At 42.0% G+C, this 16,038-nt stretch overlaps 1 protein-coding gene across 5 annotated transcripts in view; it reads left to right on the top strand.

Annotated features, from left to right (window-relative positions):
- Positions 1-2,274: 2,274 nt before the first annotated feature.
- ldlrap1b (low density lipoprotein receptor adaptor protein 1b) overlaps positions 2,275-16,038 on the top strand; it is a 34,754-nt gene continuing 20,990 nt past the window's right edge. For 2 of the 5 annotated variants that reach the window (XR_004895727.1, XR_004895728.1), the window contains exon 1: positions 2,275-2,629. Coding sequence is in view for 1 of the 5 variants with exons in the window: in XM_031288653.2 (XP_031144513.1) it covers positions 2,545-2,629 (85 nt within the window). In the remaining 4 variants the exon portion in view is untranslated. The remainder of the gene's footprint in view (positions 2,630-16,038) is intronic. The other 3 variants (XR_004895725.1, XM_031288653.2, XR_004895726.1) reach the window with 2 other exon arrangements.

Below are 16,038 nucleotides of genomic sequence, written 5' to 3' on the forward strand. Positions count from 1 at the left end.
AGTGCAGTATGAGAAATTAATTACTTAAAAAGGGAAGTATCAAAAAGAAAAGTATTCAGCCTTGATTTAAAAGAATTGAAAATTGCAGGGGACCTGCAGTTTTCTGGGAGTTTGTTCCAGATATGTCGTGCATAACAACTTAACACTGCTTCTCCATGTTTAGTTCTGACTCTGGGGACAGAAAGCAGACCTGAGAGGTCGGGTGGTTCATAATGTAGCAGTGCTATAAAACAGTGCTTTATAAACCAACAGTAGTTTTTTTAAACCAATTATTTGGGAGACAGGAAGCCAGTGTAAAGACCTCAGAACTGGAGTGATGTGATCCACTTGAAGTTCGCCTAAAACACTATACAATCATTAGCATTACAATATAAATCAGTATGTTATCAAAGTATTACTAAATGAGACTAAAGTTACTATGGACATATTTTGGTCGGTACTCATAAGGTAGGCTATTGAAGTTCGACACGAGTGAATAGAAAAATACTATTTGTGGGTATGATTGTGCTTTCTAAATTGGTTGGCCTATCTCACTTAAAATATTACATTACATTACATTACATGTCATTTAGCTGACGCTTTTATCCAAAGCGACTTACAATTATGTGCTTTCAACTGTGAAGGTTCAAACTCCAGACAACAAGTAGTAAGTGCAAATACATTAGCCTTAAATAGGCAAAGCTACAAAGAGACATATGAAAGTGCAGGTTCAAGAATTTTTTATTTATTTATTTATTTTTTTAAATTATTATCCGAGGTGTAGTCGGAAGAGATGTGTTTTTAGCCTTCGGCGAAAGATGTGTAGGCTTTCAGCCATCCTGATATCGATGGGGAGCTCGTTCCACCATTTGGGAGCCAGGACAGTGAACAGTGGGGATTTCGTTGAGTGATTAGTTCTCCCTCGCTGTGAGGGGGCAGCAAGCAGTTTGGCTGATGCAGAACGAAGTGGGCGGGTTGGGGTATATGGTTTGACCATGTCCTGGATGTAAGCTGGGGCTGATCCGTTCGTGGCCCTGTACGTAAGTACTAGTGTCTTGAAGCGGATGCGGGCCGCAATTGGTAACCAGTGAAGACAGCGGAGGAGCCGTGTAGTGTGAGAGAACTTGGGGAGGTTGAAGACAAGCCGAGCTGCTGCGTTCTGAATGAGCTGCAGGGGTCGGATGGCACATGCAGGCAGGCCAGCCAGGAGGGAGTTGCAGTAGTCTAGACGTGAGATGACTAGAGCCTGAACCAGAACCTGAGCCGCCTTCTGCGTTAGAAGGGGACGTATCCTTCTGATGTTATGCAGCATGTATCTACACGATCGGGTGGTTGCAGCAATGTTAGCAGTGAAGGAAAATAGGCCTACTACTGTTTCCTTGCATCATTTAAAAAGTCTTAACACTCTGCAGAAAAGGGCACTATAAACAGTCACAAAGAGTAATTTTGATCTCTGACAAATGTCAACTGTCAGATTGTTGTTAGTTGACCGTATCTCGCCCTGTTGGCCCTTAAATGTGTATTTTTAATCATGAACAAAAGAGGTCAATGTGACATAAATTGCTATTGGTTGACCGGCTGGGTTTCCTCTACAGGGCTATGAAATGAGGCATTTGTACAGTCTACAGTCTAGATCTCCCTAAGTTCATTTTTTTTTTCATCAGAAGAACCCTCTCCTCCAGATGTTCAGCAGGGACTCCTTGGCTCTCAATTTTGAACAATGACTCACTGATATAGTGGGTCTTTTCTAAGAAAGGACTTCCCTTCTTCCCTTGTAGCTGTTTACTTGTATTATGGGCTATCAGAGCATAATATGGGGGCTAGGGTTGAATACAGACAGTAGCCTAGAGGGAACAGGATGCAATTGATCAGAAATAATATTATATTAAGTGACTATGTTACAAAATCAGAGAGCTTGCTTAAAACATACATTAAACAATGACCTTTAGGCAGTTGCCATAACGAAAACACTCACAATAATAAAAGTTAGTTTTTACTATTATAATGAATGATGTGAATTAAGCTGCTATATCAACCTGAAAAGGAGTCAACTGAATTGAAGTAGTTCCACCCTCCAACCTATTTCTTGTTATGACATTCCTGACATTTCCAATGAATAGAAGATGAATTTTGAAGCTCAATAAAGAAGAAGCCATGTGGCTGAATAAAACATGAGAGGTCTAACCACAGCCCGTGATTTGACTACCAAATTATTTGTAACAAAAGACACTGGGTGGGAATAAAACTGCACCGTGTAATAACAGGAACAAGAGCAACAGCAGCACCGCCCGCTCGGGATGCGAGCGCCGCTGCTGCAACAACCTCACTCGCGTGATTCCACAAACGGGCGTCACGCACATTATCCGGTTAATTTACATACAAAACACCGCCCAGGGGGACGAACATGATAATCACCCATCGACTGAAAGCTAACCGTGCGGAGGGGAGGAAAAAACAGCTGAAAAAAAGTTTGGACGGGAGAGGACTGTATTAAACCAAGCGAAGTGTTTCGACACAAACGAACAGGCACTTGTCGGGCTTTTTGCCCTACTTTTGGATTACGATATGGACGCTTTGAAATCCGCTGGAAGGGCAATTATACGGAGCCCCAGTATCGCCAAACAGTCGTGGGCTGCGAGCAAACATAAAAGTGAGTATTCAGTTGTTCAATACATTACCATGAAGGCGTTAGCTGCTGCTAATTTGGCTAAATCGAAGCTAACTTGGCTAAACCAAGCTAACGTTAACGTTACCCTCTCGACAAGGAGCTATCATTACAACCGAAGGTTTACTTAGCGTTACTTTACAACTCGTCTGTGGACGTCAACTGGCTACAGGGACGAAATAGCTGTAAGTGTAGGGGTATGTGGTAGACCTATCCACTCGAAAAACGAATAGTTTAACATTAGAGCGAGTATTTAAAGTCGGAAATGTTTGTTATGCTTTTGAATTTGACACTCAAACTGACAGCAGCGCCCCGCAGCTCGTAAACTGACTCCTGTTGATGCTTTTGCTCACCGAGAAACAAGTTCGGCTGCCACACTTGTTCTCCGCATATCATATCATATAGCTAACCTGTCGAATGAGTTGCTCGGGTTTATTTACTCTGACCAAAACCGGACAATGTCATGACAAAAGTTTGTGAAATCATGTCTGCAACGTCACTCTGCCGACTGACTGACTGACTGACTGACACGGCTGTGAAATTACAACAGAGGCTCAGCGTGGAACTAAAATACTGTGAGGTGGACTGTTGTACAAGTGGAGAGAGGAAGCTAACGTTAGGGGAGTCACGGGAGTGAAAAGGCATCAAAAGATGAGTGGTCGTCTGCCTTGCAAGGCTGTACAATCCTAGCAACGCACAGTTGCTAGGCAATACACTATTTGAAAAAAAAAATGCGAGGCTGTATAAGGAGTGGTTGCAGGGGCTAAATCTTATTCTAATTATTATTAGGAAAGCCACATTAGGGTTTTTCTTGGTATTTCTGTATGACTGGCTTCAACTGCTGCTGCTTTGTACCCTCCAATGTACAGTCATCACCCAGGCGGCTGAGCATGATCACACGGACTATGCTAGCATGGCTGTCAAATGCAAGCTGAGCTGCCTAGACCCTTTTTATGTTTGCTTACACAAAGGGGGAATGCCCCCTGCCCCCCTCTTTTTTTATTTTTTTTAAATAGACAATAGAGCAGTTGCCAGCAAGATGTCACACGTGCCAGACAGTGCAATCAATGCTTTGTTTTGGTCCACTCCTCTCTGGGGGAGTGAATGATGCACAATAAGCATGGTCCTTCCACATCTGACCAGGCAGTGGTCACAGAGGGCTAATGATTGATCTATCCCCACTGCTGGAAGCCCTGGCTGATGATGAGCTTTGCCATGACTCCATATTCAATCTGTGGCAATAGTCTCAACATCCTCCACTCTCTCTGCTGCTGACAGACAGACAGACAGACAGACAGACAGACAGACAATAATTGGATGGATATTGAATCAATATTTCAATATCCATCATATTATTTTTTCACCCATATTGTGTATTCAGTGGAGCTTCCTGTTTTTGTCTGTGATCAAGTACCTCTTTAGCTTCCTCTTTTTCAATCAGTTGAGATATATATATATAGGCTTAACTGTGTTTCAGTAGGCATCTGTGAACTGCAGAGTCATGTATAAGAAGGTAACTTGTTTCATCTTGTGTCAGGTTTCTGCTCCAAGGTGGATCCTGTTTTCTACATGAGATGTATCCAGAGACTGTACTTTAGACCACAGAATACAAATTGTAGTAATTCACCTTCTGGCTTGGGTTGCATTTCTAGATTTAGACAGGTCCATAATTTGAGGCAAAGTTTTGCAACATGTCTCCAGTAAGTTGTCTCTCCCCCCTGTGTGTAGGCTTGGCCGTGTCAAAGCAGCCTATTCACTTCTTTGGCATCTATCAGCACTGCATTCCTTTTCTCCCACTGTCAGCATTGGATTGTAACAGGTTCCAGCATTGTTTTCATAGAACTGGCCCGTGTCTCTAATGATCAGTCACTGCATGTCTACATTTGGAGTAGGCTGACATTAGCGCCTGCGTTGCCCTGTTTTCCTTCCTTTTGCAGTCTTGTGCCGCTGCACGGGCAAGAATGAGTCAGCCATGTCATTTCCTGCATGGTATTAAGCAGCTCAGTTGCTTTTTGGCAGTCTGCTGAGCTGACAAAATGTTGTTGTTTTTTTTCTGCACTGCCCTCCCATTACATCTGAATAGGTAAAGAGGTGGGAATGGTATGTAACATCAACCATTTTAGGTCATGAAGGCCCTGTTTTTTTTTTGTGTTAAATGAAAGTGTGGAAGGCAGAAAATCCCTGTCTGCATTGAAGAGAGACGGTTCCCTCCCACGGGTCTGGTGGTCAAGTAGCTGTCTTCTGTGGGGTTGTCAATATTGAAGCAGCTACATATCAGGATGTCAGTCGACCCATGCAGATGGCTAATGGGGAGTGTGTATAGTGTGCATTATAACACCTAGATGTGTGAACCAATGTTGATGATGCCGACACCGGAGATGGCACTTTGTGTAGCTGTTGACTAATTTGCATTATGCACATTATTCAAATAGCATCAATGCATTGACATAAGTTGGTGTTAAATTATACATCTGTAGCTAGAATTTAAATGACATAATGGTAATGACAGACACAGTAGACCTGTAATTACCGTAAGGAACTTTTTGTGGAACAGACAATGGGTGCATCTCACTTCCCATATGCGATATCTCCTCCTCGGTCCTCGGTTGAAGCAGAAGTTGTTCTGTCCCTCCTTCGTGAAGGCAGTCTCAAAACTCTTATTCCTGCCCCAAGGAGGGATTTTTCCGAGGAGCTGTGAGCAGCCTTCCTGGAAGCCGTGCAGCTGAAAGCCGCTGCTAACTCCGCCCATACAGCTAACCAATTAACGTGACGCTTCAGAGGAAAGGACGTCTTCTCCCTCTGAAACACATTTCCTCGTTGCCTCTCTCCTCCCATGATTTACTCCCCTCTCTCCCATGCTTCCTGAGTGGGACGGACTAAGACGTGGGGAAGGGAGGCAAGTGGAGGAGCCTGGGATGCAATTTAAGGAAAATGAGATGCACCTAGTGTGTGGTCTGCACTGGCCAGTCCCCCTGCACCTCTGGCCCCGCTCTGGCCAGTCAGTGCTCCATCCACATGCACAAAGTCACCTAAAGGTCTAAAAAAAACTAAAATTGCTGCAGGATTCCTTTATGGAGTTGTAAAGGCCTTACTGATTTATAGCTCTGTTAGATCTTCTGTATCTCTAAGCTTCTGTGTGTAGAGTCACCGATGATGAAGTCACGTGTGAATATGTGTGGATAGGACTGCACAATCATGCTTTGTCACTGTTGAGGACAATTTTTCATCCTGCGGAGACATGGATGTTTGACTTTCTCTTGTTTCAGCTGAAACAGCAGGAAAAATAGGAAACTTTAAACATCATTACACCAGTAACTGGCACAGGCTAAGTTGAGCGGTATGATGAATTTGTGAGGAAATCTATTTTCATCTGTTATTCACTGTGCGATATTGCATTCAGTTGCCTGTGATTAGAAAACCTGTTCATCTATTCCCATGTGTTATTATTTCAGAGAACACTATATCCCTTTCTGTGTAAACTGTAAAGGACTTCTTATAATTAAATAAACACATTTAGTCCCCATGATGAGTCAAGGAAATAGACAGAAAATCTCTTATTTGCCCCACTTTTTCACAGTACGCCCTACTTTGAAAGACTGAAACCAGAAGGGAAGTCTGGTCAGTTCACATTCCTGGTAATAAGTAATTGATTTAATCTCCTTTAGCCATATGTGTAGACATATGGTCAGTGTGCTAGTCCACAGTTCTTTAGCTGTAGCTTCATTGTCAGTAGGACATTTTGGTGACTAAATAAACACCATATGAGACGTTTACAGCAAGGTGAAAGCCCACAAATCCATATTTAGCAGTTACGTCGTTGGTCATTCAGTATCCCCAGCAATTACAACCCCTTCCTTTTTTAATCTGTTCTGAGCAAGGGAGTTAATAATACAAGTTACTATTGTAGGAATGATAAGGCCATGGCTCGACAGCTCCTAAAGCTTAAGCAAGACATTGTTGAGCAACCCCAGCAGTAATTCCTTATTTTTCTCTAACTTGTCAGTCAACTATGGAGGTTTATGGATGCCTTTTGGGTGTTTGCGCAATAGACATGAATGAAACTCAAAGTAGTTGAAGCTATCCCTCTCCTGACTTTGGTGAGCATGTAATTCAGGTAAGACTTGCTCTTTTTTTACCACCAAAACCTTGAAAAATCCCTGTTGTGTTCTGCCAGTGGTAGTGAAATAAACCTCACATGACACACCCTTTACTCGGAACTCATCTTGTAGGCCTATGTGAAATCCCTAGGAATGCAGAGGGGATTTTTTTTTTTTTTTTTTTTTTTTTGAATGGAAGATTCCTTTACTGCTCATTGGCCTGTCTCTCTCCCCTCCACCTGTATGTCTGCCACTGCGGCCAACATCACAAGTTGAAATATTTCTCTTGCAAAGAAGCACATCATAATATTGGAGTAAAGATACAGAGGAGCTGACATGACCACCTCCAAAATCTCAGGGACACATAACACAAATCTGTGGTCTTGGGTGTCCAAACTGGTTCAACAAGGATACTCATCAGCCCTTGTGGCAACATGTGACCAAACAAAGAATCAAACAGTCAAAGCAAAGGAATGGTTTATTTATTTTTTCATGCGGTTTTTATTGTACTGGTTTGGTGGTTTGGTGGGGCGGTCCTCGTGTGTCCTACCTGGACCCGAGTGGGGCCGGGTCCAAATTACATTCAGGTTAAGGTAGGGTCCCATTCTGTTGCTGCAGGTCTCTGCTTTGTGTGTCAGTATGTCTAGAACTCTAGTCCTAGACAATCACACCGCCTGATCATAATCATCACGTTTTTTTTTTGTCCGTTGGTCAATCATTTTGGCTTCATGCTTGTATACTGGTGTGACGCATCATGTTGCTGACAGTGTTGGTGTTCTGTCTGTATTTTGTTCTTTTCGAGTCAATCACATTTTGGACATTTATAAACTGTATATAAACCCCATTCCCCAGTTTACATTTTAATATTATGTGCAAGTATGTTGCTCATGGTCACAGACTTGAAGATGCAACCGGCCCAGTTGCATCCTTATTTGTCATCATTTGAGTTGCAATAGTAACTAGCTCCTCCTGGCTAGCGTGCTTTAAGGATCAGTTTCATTACCCTGCTTCTTGTTGAGAGTACATTCTGGCCTCAGCTCATCAGCTGTAATCCCTGACTGGCATGACCACTCATCCCCTCTCCCTCTCCTCACTTTCCTTCTTTGAGTGGATTTAGCCAATACTGCAGGACACGTGTCTCATGTTGTGACTTAAACCATGACTATAAGATTTTTATCCTCTGCAAATCCTTTGCTTCATCCAACTGGAATTGTTTTGTGTGGTCATCAAATTAAATACGGATACACAGTCATGCAACACTTCCTTTGTGTTATTTGAAATGCTACAACATACCATAAACCTGCTGTTGTAGAAGATGAAATTAGAGGAGCACCCCAGTGCCCAAGGACAGAGAGAAAAGAGGTCACAGGCTGCTGGACATAAAGGATCGCCACTGACTTTTAATCTTACTTACTTTGTATCGATTGCTTCTTTAGCGAACTGGCCTGTAGTTTACGTATGTCTCTGCACGATATATCGTTTTTTTTTTTTTTTTTACACCGTCATTGCAATATCAGCTGGCCCAATATACACATCGCGAAAGGCAGCGACATATCGCAAAAGACTCTTTGAGATTTTTTGTGTTAGTTGAAAGAAAAAGTCCGTAGCATACAGGCATGGACCGGAATGAGATTCTGACGGTATGATAACCTTCAGCAAAAATATCAGAGTTTCACGGTATTGCAATTACAGCTTTAAAAAGTTTTATTTTTGAAATGTCTGGGTCAAATTTTAAACACACTGCACACTGGCAGGGAGAGGAATTTCTAAAGTGCGTTTTCTGTCCTTGAAGACTCCTAAAAAACAGCTCATACCTTAGGAACAGTATGACAGAAAAATGTTAGTGGTTTTAAAACCGTGACTTTTTCAAACCGTGGTATACCTTGAAACCGGTAACCAGCCCATGCCTAGTAGTAAACTAAAGACTTTCTTTTTTTTTTTTTTTTTTTTAACATCTTTTAATATGAACAGTTATGGGAAGAGCAACCGTACAGAAATGGTTTTCTTTCACCTAAAACTATAACAACTCATACAAAGTCTGACCTTATGGGCTTGACATACTCAGACCACTTTGTCCAGATTTTGTAAAACACATCTCTTTGAGTCCTGAGATTAAATGAAAGTTTTTCCATAATGTAGATTTCTTGGATTATGTTGATCCACTCTTCGATGGTCGGAAGGTCCTGCTTTAACCATTTCCTGGTTATGGTTTTCTTACTCGCTGCCAGTAATGTCCAAAGCAACCTCTTGTCCTTATTTCTCCAGTTATTAACATCCACGTTGCCTAAATACACATTTTCAAAATTGCAAGGTAATTTACTACCAAATGTATGATTAATATGTTCACATATTTGTGACCAATAAGGGCTTAGCAAACTAAAGACTTTCTAAGATAATTTTTTGGCATTTAGGCCTTTATTGTGACAGCTTAGACCCGCGACCTCTGCGTCGAGGACTGAGCATCTATATACGGGCACTCGCTCTACCACTAGGCCACCCAGGCACCCGCAAACTGCACTTTTTAATGTAACTGTTATTCTTTTTCTAGTGGTGCTCTTTATTCAATTCAATGTTCAATTTGTTCAATAAAACAATGTTGGACATTATTTGCTTTGAGAATACTGGAAGCAGCAGAAATTCACAGCGGAGTACACTTTAATATCTGTTTATTTATCGCAAGTAATATTGTTATCGCGATATTTTCCTCATATCGTGCAGCCCTATGTGGTCCTTTGTATTTAATGCTGTTGGTGTTGATGTATGTGTGTATGTCACGCAGAGAGGTTTTGACCTGGGTTTCCGATAATATGTAAAACATTTCCTGTATCCTTCCCACAGAAGCTGGAGTTAAGAGCAGGAGCAATAGTACTGGATCAGTCTTTGTACCAGGCAGGGACGGATAGTGACAATGGCCCCATGTGTAACACACTTTTTCCCTTTGACTAACACTCAGAGCATTGTTAAGAAGAGAGAGACCATCTCAGCCTTTTCCTGTAATGGCTGTCTGTCTTTTTAAGAATGGTGCTCATCTCTGACCTGCACTGACATCAACAGCCTGAACAGAACATAATGTAACATACAGTTACCCCCATACCATGGTTACGTGAGACTTGACCACAGAAAATAGTCTGCAATAGCAATGTAGTACTTAACTTTTCTGTGGCATAGTAAGAGGTTGCCCAAGGCTCTCTCTCAACAAACTTTGTGCTGTGTCTCTGTGTATCCCTGCAGGCATCTTTCCTCATCTGAGTCGGCAGTTTCTAAATTAAAGTGTCCTGATTGGAATCTAATAATGCTGGAATAGGTTTTTTGCACTCGTGTCTCGTCGCTGTGCGATTAGAGGAGGTCATCTCCCCGCTGGCCTAGGTCTGCTGAGGCCTTAAATAGCTGAAGATACATGAGCTAAATTGAATATTACAGTGCCTGTTTGGCAAATTCTTAAGACTTTCAGAGATTGTTGGTCTGCTGTTTGCAACCAAACATGACAAGCATATCTTTTACATCAGATGGTTCCCTCCCATTCCAATCTGCTTGGGTTGAGAGTTGCACAAGGCTTTACGCATGGACACACAAAACATTTCTGGAGTAGGCCTGCACAATTCGGGGAAAAATATGGATCACGATTTTTTAGCTTAGAATTGATATCACGATTCTCTCTTTTTTTCTCACAAAGTGTAATGTTTATTGCACACATGAACCATGACAAAACAAAACGAATTGGCAGTACCAAACATAGATTTTTTTTTTGGCACCTATAGCACATTGCGCATCCCCACAAGCCTGTAAACATAGAGGCTTCAATGAATAAAGAAAATAAAGTACATACTGACCATTTAAGTACAGTAGGCTACCAAAAATAGTGACATATAACACATTGAACTAAATATGGCCCTGATACAGGCTCTATCTGAACTCCTTGAACGTGTCTTAACATAATTAAAACATGTCAATGTCAAATGCTTTCAATAAATTAATTGGAGAGATAAATAAAATAAATTAATTAATTAATTAAAAAATTGTGGGCGACTACGCACAACAGTAAGCATGATCAGTCCGCGTACAGTAAAGGCAATGAGTCTGTGTTACCTTATATGACAGAAATCTAAGCATTTTCCTGTTATTTCTGACAATTTGATAAACAAAAATGTATATTATGCTTGAGTAAATGAAAACCCAATTAACAAAACTGGTTAAAAAAAAAATAATATTAATATTTAAATAAATCTGTCTGACACAGACAGACTCTGGAGATATAACTGAGATTAGCGCTCCTATTCAAGTTTATGTTCTGCTTGCTTCGGTTGTTTGGTAAATTGCTCTTAAACACATTTAGAGAGGATTTGGATCAATTTTTATCGTTTTGGTGCTAGTGATTTTCCTCCGGGGCTGGCTGAGCCTCTTCGGGGGGCGCCAGAAATTCCTCTATGCAGGAAAAAACCCTGACCTCTCCAACCAAAGCAAGAATTAAGACCCTGTTGTTTGCCTGTTTCGGTGCTTGTTTCCCTGTGCAAATGTGTTTTAACACAGCAGAAGCTACAGTGGAGATTTGTTCAATTCTAATCTTGTCCAGGAGAAGGCATGCAGGTATGCTGGTGGGCACGAGTATGTCCAGCCAGACACAGTCATTCACAGTTTGGGATCCAGAGGGCTCTGATGAATGCGCTGCATGGGATTCTCTCCTCTCTCATTCACTGACACCAATGCGACACCACGCCTGAGAGCTCTCAATGCTCAGAAGCTCCCTTCAAACCTCGACAAAGGGGAAATTGTTGATGCAGCAGGCTCGACTCGTGGAGCCTGCTGGAGCTGTGGAGGGGTGGTGGGGCTTTGACTGTTGACCTGAAAGTCTTAATTTTTGTTTGTATGTTAAACCAAGCTGGGCCACGTTGCCGCCAGTCCCCTCCTCCCCTTCCCTAGGATCCCAAAATAATCATTCACGAGAGACTGGTGTCACCTAGTGTTTCAGCACTGCGGTGGCTTACTCATGTACATAATCTGGTATCACTCGTAGAATGATGTCAATAACAAGGACGTTAAAGGATTTTCTCAGATACTGCTAGAACATCAACTCCTACTGTTGGATGTGATAGTTAATCACTGCGTAGGTCTGACTCAGTCGCGCCAAACTCATATCACATGCTCGTCACTGACTGCGAGGAAGAGTTGGCATTTCCATCTTTAATTCTTCTCTGTCCTCAATCATTGCTTAGGCTTAGACTTAGACTTAGAAAACTTTAATGTCCCCGAAAGGCAATTTGTTGTACAGTACAGGCATATTGACACATAATCAACGACACAAACATTGAACCAGACATCTACAGCGCTATTAATCTACCACATAACATACACACGTCAATAAATAGAATACAGTAAAAGGAGTATATTGCACAATATCATAAATAAATAAAATAAACTACTGCACATTAGCCTACTTCACATCTATTCCTTCAGTCATACCCCTCCCTACATCTTATTTAATTGGGTTATTGCCATGGGAATGAATGAGTTTTTTTGCTCTGTTGGTTCTAACGTTAGGATAGCTATATCTACGACCAGAAGGGAGCGGCTTGAACTCCTCTGAAAGTGGATGGGTTGTATCCATACAAACCTTGTCTGCCTTCTGTGCCAATCTGGTCAGATATAGCTGGTACAGGTCTACCTGTTGCCTACCAATGATTTCTCCACAGGTTTTAACAATCTTCCCCAATTTGTTCCTATGGCTGATTTTTTTTTTTATGGCTTGTATTTAGAGAAGCATGTCCATCCACTTTCAAGCATTGGCTGGAAGCAAGCTTGATCGCAGTGATAAAACGACTTAAGTTGTCAGGATGGCACCGTGGTGATTTGTGTTTTTATGCCTGTATCGCGGCATCCACATCTCCCTCTCTGCCAGCCCCAGACTCTTAACTACATCATTCAGCCTGCATCACACACACAGCATGGCAGAGCGCTCATGCGGTTTCCACGGTGATTCAACTTTATTTCATGATTAGCCTACCTCACTTCGTTTCCTCTTTTATCTACTTGTTCTTCATTTATGAATGTCTCAATGACTCCGCTTGTCTTGTCTCCCTCCCTCCCCCCTTCTGTCTGTCTGTCTGTCTGTCTGTCGTCTTCCCTTCTTAAAGCAGCCATATTATGCTCATTTTCAGGTTCATAATTGTATTTTAAGGTTGTACCAGAATAGGTTTACATGGTTTAATTTTCAAAAAACACCTTATTTTTGTTGTACTGCACCGCTCTCTCTCACTGCTGCAGATCCTCTTTTCAGCTGGTCTCTGTTTTAGTTACAGAGTGAGACCTCTTTTCTTCTTCTTCTTCTGTACTATCTTTGATTGCACTGCACATGCCCAGTAGCTCAGATGTAGATCATGTCAGCTAGCTAGCTCCATAGACAGTAAAAAGGCTGACTTCAGTCAGTTACAAGGCAGGATTAGCTGGGAGACTTCTAAATGAGGGTGCACATGTAAGTAGTTCTTTTGTAGATTATGGTGAACTTGTGTGTGTTGTAGCAGTACTTTGCTACTGAGAACGAGGTAACATGCTAGCGTTAGCATGCTAGCGTTAGCATTAGCGTTAGCATGCTAACGCTACGAGCTAATGGTTGCGGTTAGCCTGCTCGTTTCGGCTTGTGACGTCACAAGCCCTGCCGATTTTGAACAGCTCACCCAGAGACTGAAGGCAGGACACATTCAGAAACCGTATCTCACTCTAAACAGCATGGATGGATTTTTTTCAAAGTTTGTATGTGTGTGGAAGCACCAGAGACACAACATAACACCCCAAATCCCAGAAAAAGTGATTTTTTCATAATATGGGCACTTTAAAGCAGAGGCAAGGCCAAGATGGATTTTCTCTCTTCATAACTGTCACTTTTGCTGGCTGTTGACAGGGAGACTGATAGTGATCCTTTCTGATCCTCCCATGTCAAAATCACCTGCTTCATTTCCTCGCTGCTGGCTTTGACATTCTCACGCAGTCTAAAATGCCATCAGACCCATTTTTGCACAACAAAACCCTTAATTACTTTAATGACCTCTATTCCACTCATTTAGAGAAACATTTGATCCAGAAGTAAGATGTTTGTGTATTAAACATGTCTGCTCTTTACGCCTGTGCTCAGTTGTCAGTGTGATATAGAGACTCTAAAGGTTTGTGCACTACAGTTCAGATGAGGTGAACTGCTGAGTGAGGGAATAGCTGCGTGTATTGACTTTGTTCCGCTCCTCTTCTCTTGGCCGAGCCCTGCCAGTGGAGTGTTGAGACTTGTCTGAAGCAGGAGACAGACGGGATGGGAGCGGGTTTTCGTCTGACTGGCAGAGTGGACGTTCACACAGGCTGGTTTCGCGGCTGCCATTGGGTCTTTTGTCAATGGTTATGAGTATGGCACACTGCTACACTAACACTTATCGCATCACAAACTACACACTGACTACGTTTACACGCACATTCGTATTCCACTATTATTCCGAATATGACAATATTCAGAATTTGAAGGTCATAAACAGCTTAGTCAGAATATTGTCTTTTTTTGGAATAAGGTCAAAAACCGGAATATTGTGTGCATGTAAACGTAGTCGATGTGTAATTGTGGACAGTTAAAACTAGCTATCCAAAAACAATTTATTTCCTAAACACACGGGAAGGAAAATAACTTCGGAGACTTCCTGAAGGTTGCTGACCAGTTCCCTTGGACAGGGATATCATTTCTCATGTTAAGAGTGGTTAACAATACATGAAACAACTAGGGCTGCCCCCTCTTAGTCGATTAGTCGACTAATCGGTCGTTTTGGTCTTAGTCAACTAAGATTTCTTTACTTGATTAGTCACGTTGTATGCTTTTTTCATGCTGAATGACTTATTTCCAAGAAACGTACGAGCACATCTCTGGTAAACACAAGAATTAAAGTGGTGCTTTTGCATGACTCTTTGCGGAGAAACTCAGATTTACAGATCTGTCGATTAAATTAACTAATCGATTAGTCAATACAATTGAATGAGTGTTAGTCGTTAGGGCTGTTAGTCAGCCCTAGAAACAACTTAAGTTACCATTTTCCCATCTGAGATTTCTCCCATTTTCCTTGAGTGCTGTGTACGGTGCAGACTTAAAAAACAAACCTTAACCTGACCGTTAGACAAACTTATTTGGCAGCAACAAAAATTAAACCAACCAACATTTATCTTACAAAAGTTATTATATCCAAGCTTACTTGAAAAACGTGTATATGGTGTGTTTATGGTGTGTTTTAGGGTGGGTTTTCTTTTTGGCCCCAGTTTTTTCTTTTTTTTTTTTTTAGCAAAGGCGATTGTCACTGTTTTGTTTGAGGGCTTTGATGTAACAAATTCTTCATTTAGACTAGTTTTTCCCAGATGAGATTAGTCTGATCTAAGACTTAATCCAAGGTTGACAGATACTGGGAGTGTTACATTCTTATTTTTCCAATCGCCTGTCATTTGGTGGTCAACCAGAGTCTTGTTCCATAACAGATATTTCTCTCATCTGGCATGAGTTAATGATTAATATTTATGTAATGGTTTGTGTGTTTTTAAAGGGAGTTTTCCAGAGGATTTCAGTTCAGGCACCTGGCCCTGTGAAGACTGAAACCAGAGCACGTCCGAATGAGCCCCACTGGTTCATTATCCACATTATACTTTGAAGATAATTGGCTAAACACTCCCTCACACGTCTTTTACACTCACTGATGCAGTTGCTGCCCTCTACCTGCCTCCCCAATCCTATCGGATCCACTCCGCAAACCTCAGTGCTCCCTCGCCTGCTCTTTGGTTTATTTACAGGCCGTGTCAGCCAGGCGAGCAGCGCTCACTGACCAGCCACCGCTCCACCGTAGCCAAGAAGCCTTTGAAGTTTGCTCTAATCAGCACCGCAGCTGCGGAGAGCTGCCATGGATGGAGGGGGGTGGGGGGAGGGGGTGTCGCTGGTGTTGGCTGGGGGGTTGGTTGTGTGAATGCAAATGTGACCAGTATGAAAATGAATTATTATTCCATACAAAGCGGCTCTCTGGGTATATGCACCAGTCTAAAAATAGCTCTGGTTTATGAGTTGCTCATTTGAACTGCCATTGTGTTAGTTTTTGAAGAAAGCTGTTGTTTCATTGCTCACTAGAGTTGCACTTTTTTTAAACCTTTGCAGAATATGAATCTACTCGTGTTTCCAAGCTGAAGAACTCCCATCATCTGCATTGTCTTGTCTTACTGTAGCTTCCTCAGTATATCTTGGGATGGGGGATTCCTAAGACTGCAGTCAGGGTAAACTGCTGGTCATCCCTAGTTGAAGTA

This window comes from Sander lucioperca, chromosome 18, assembly GCF_008315115.2.
Source record: "Sander lucioperca isolate FBNREF2018 chromosome 18, SLUC_FBN_1.2, whole genome shotgun sequence".
NCBI classification, from domain to species: domain Eukaryota; kingdom Metazoa; phylum Chordata; class Actinopteri; order Perciformes; family Percidae; genus Sander; species Sander lucioperca.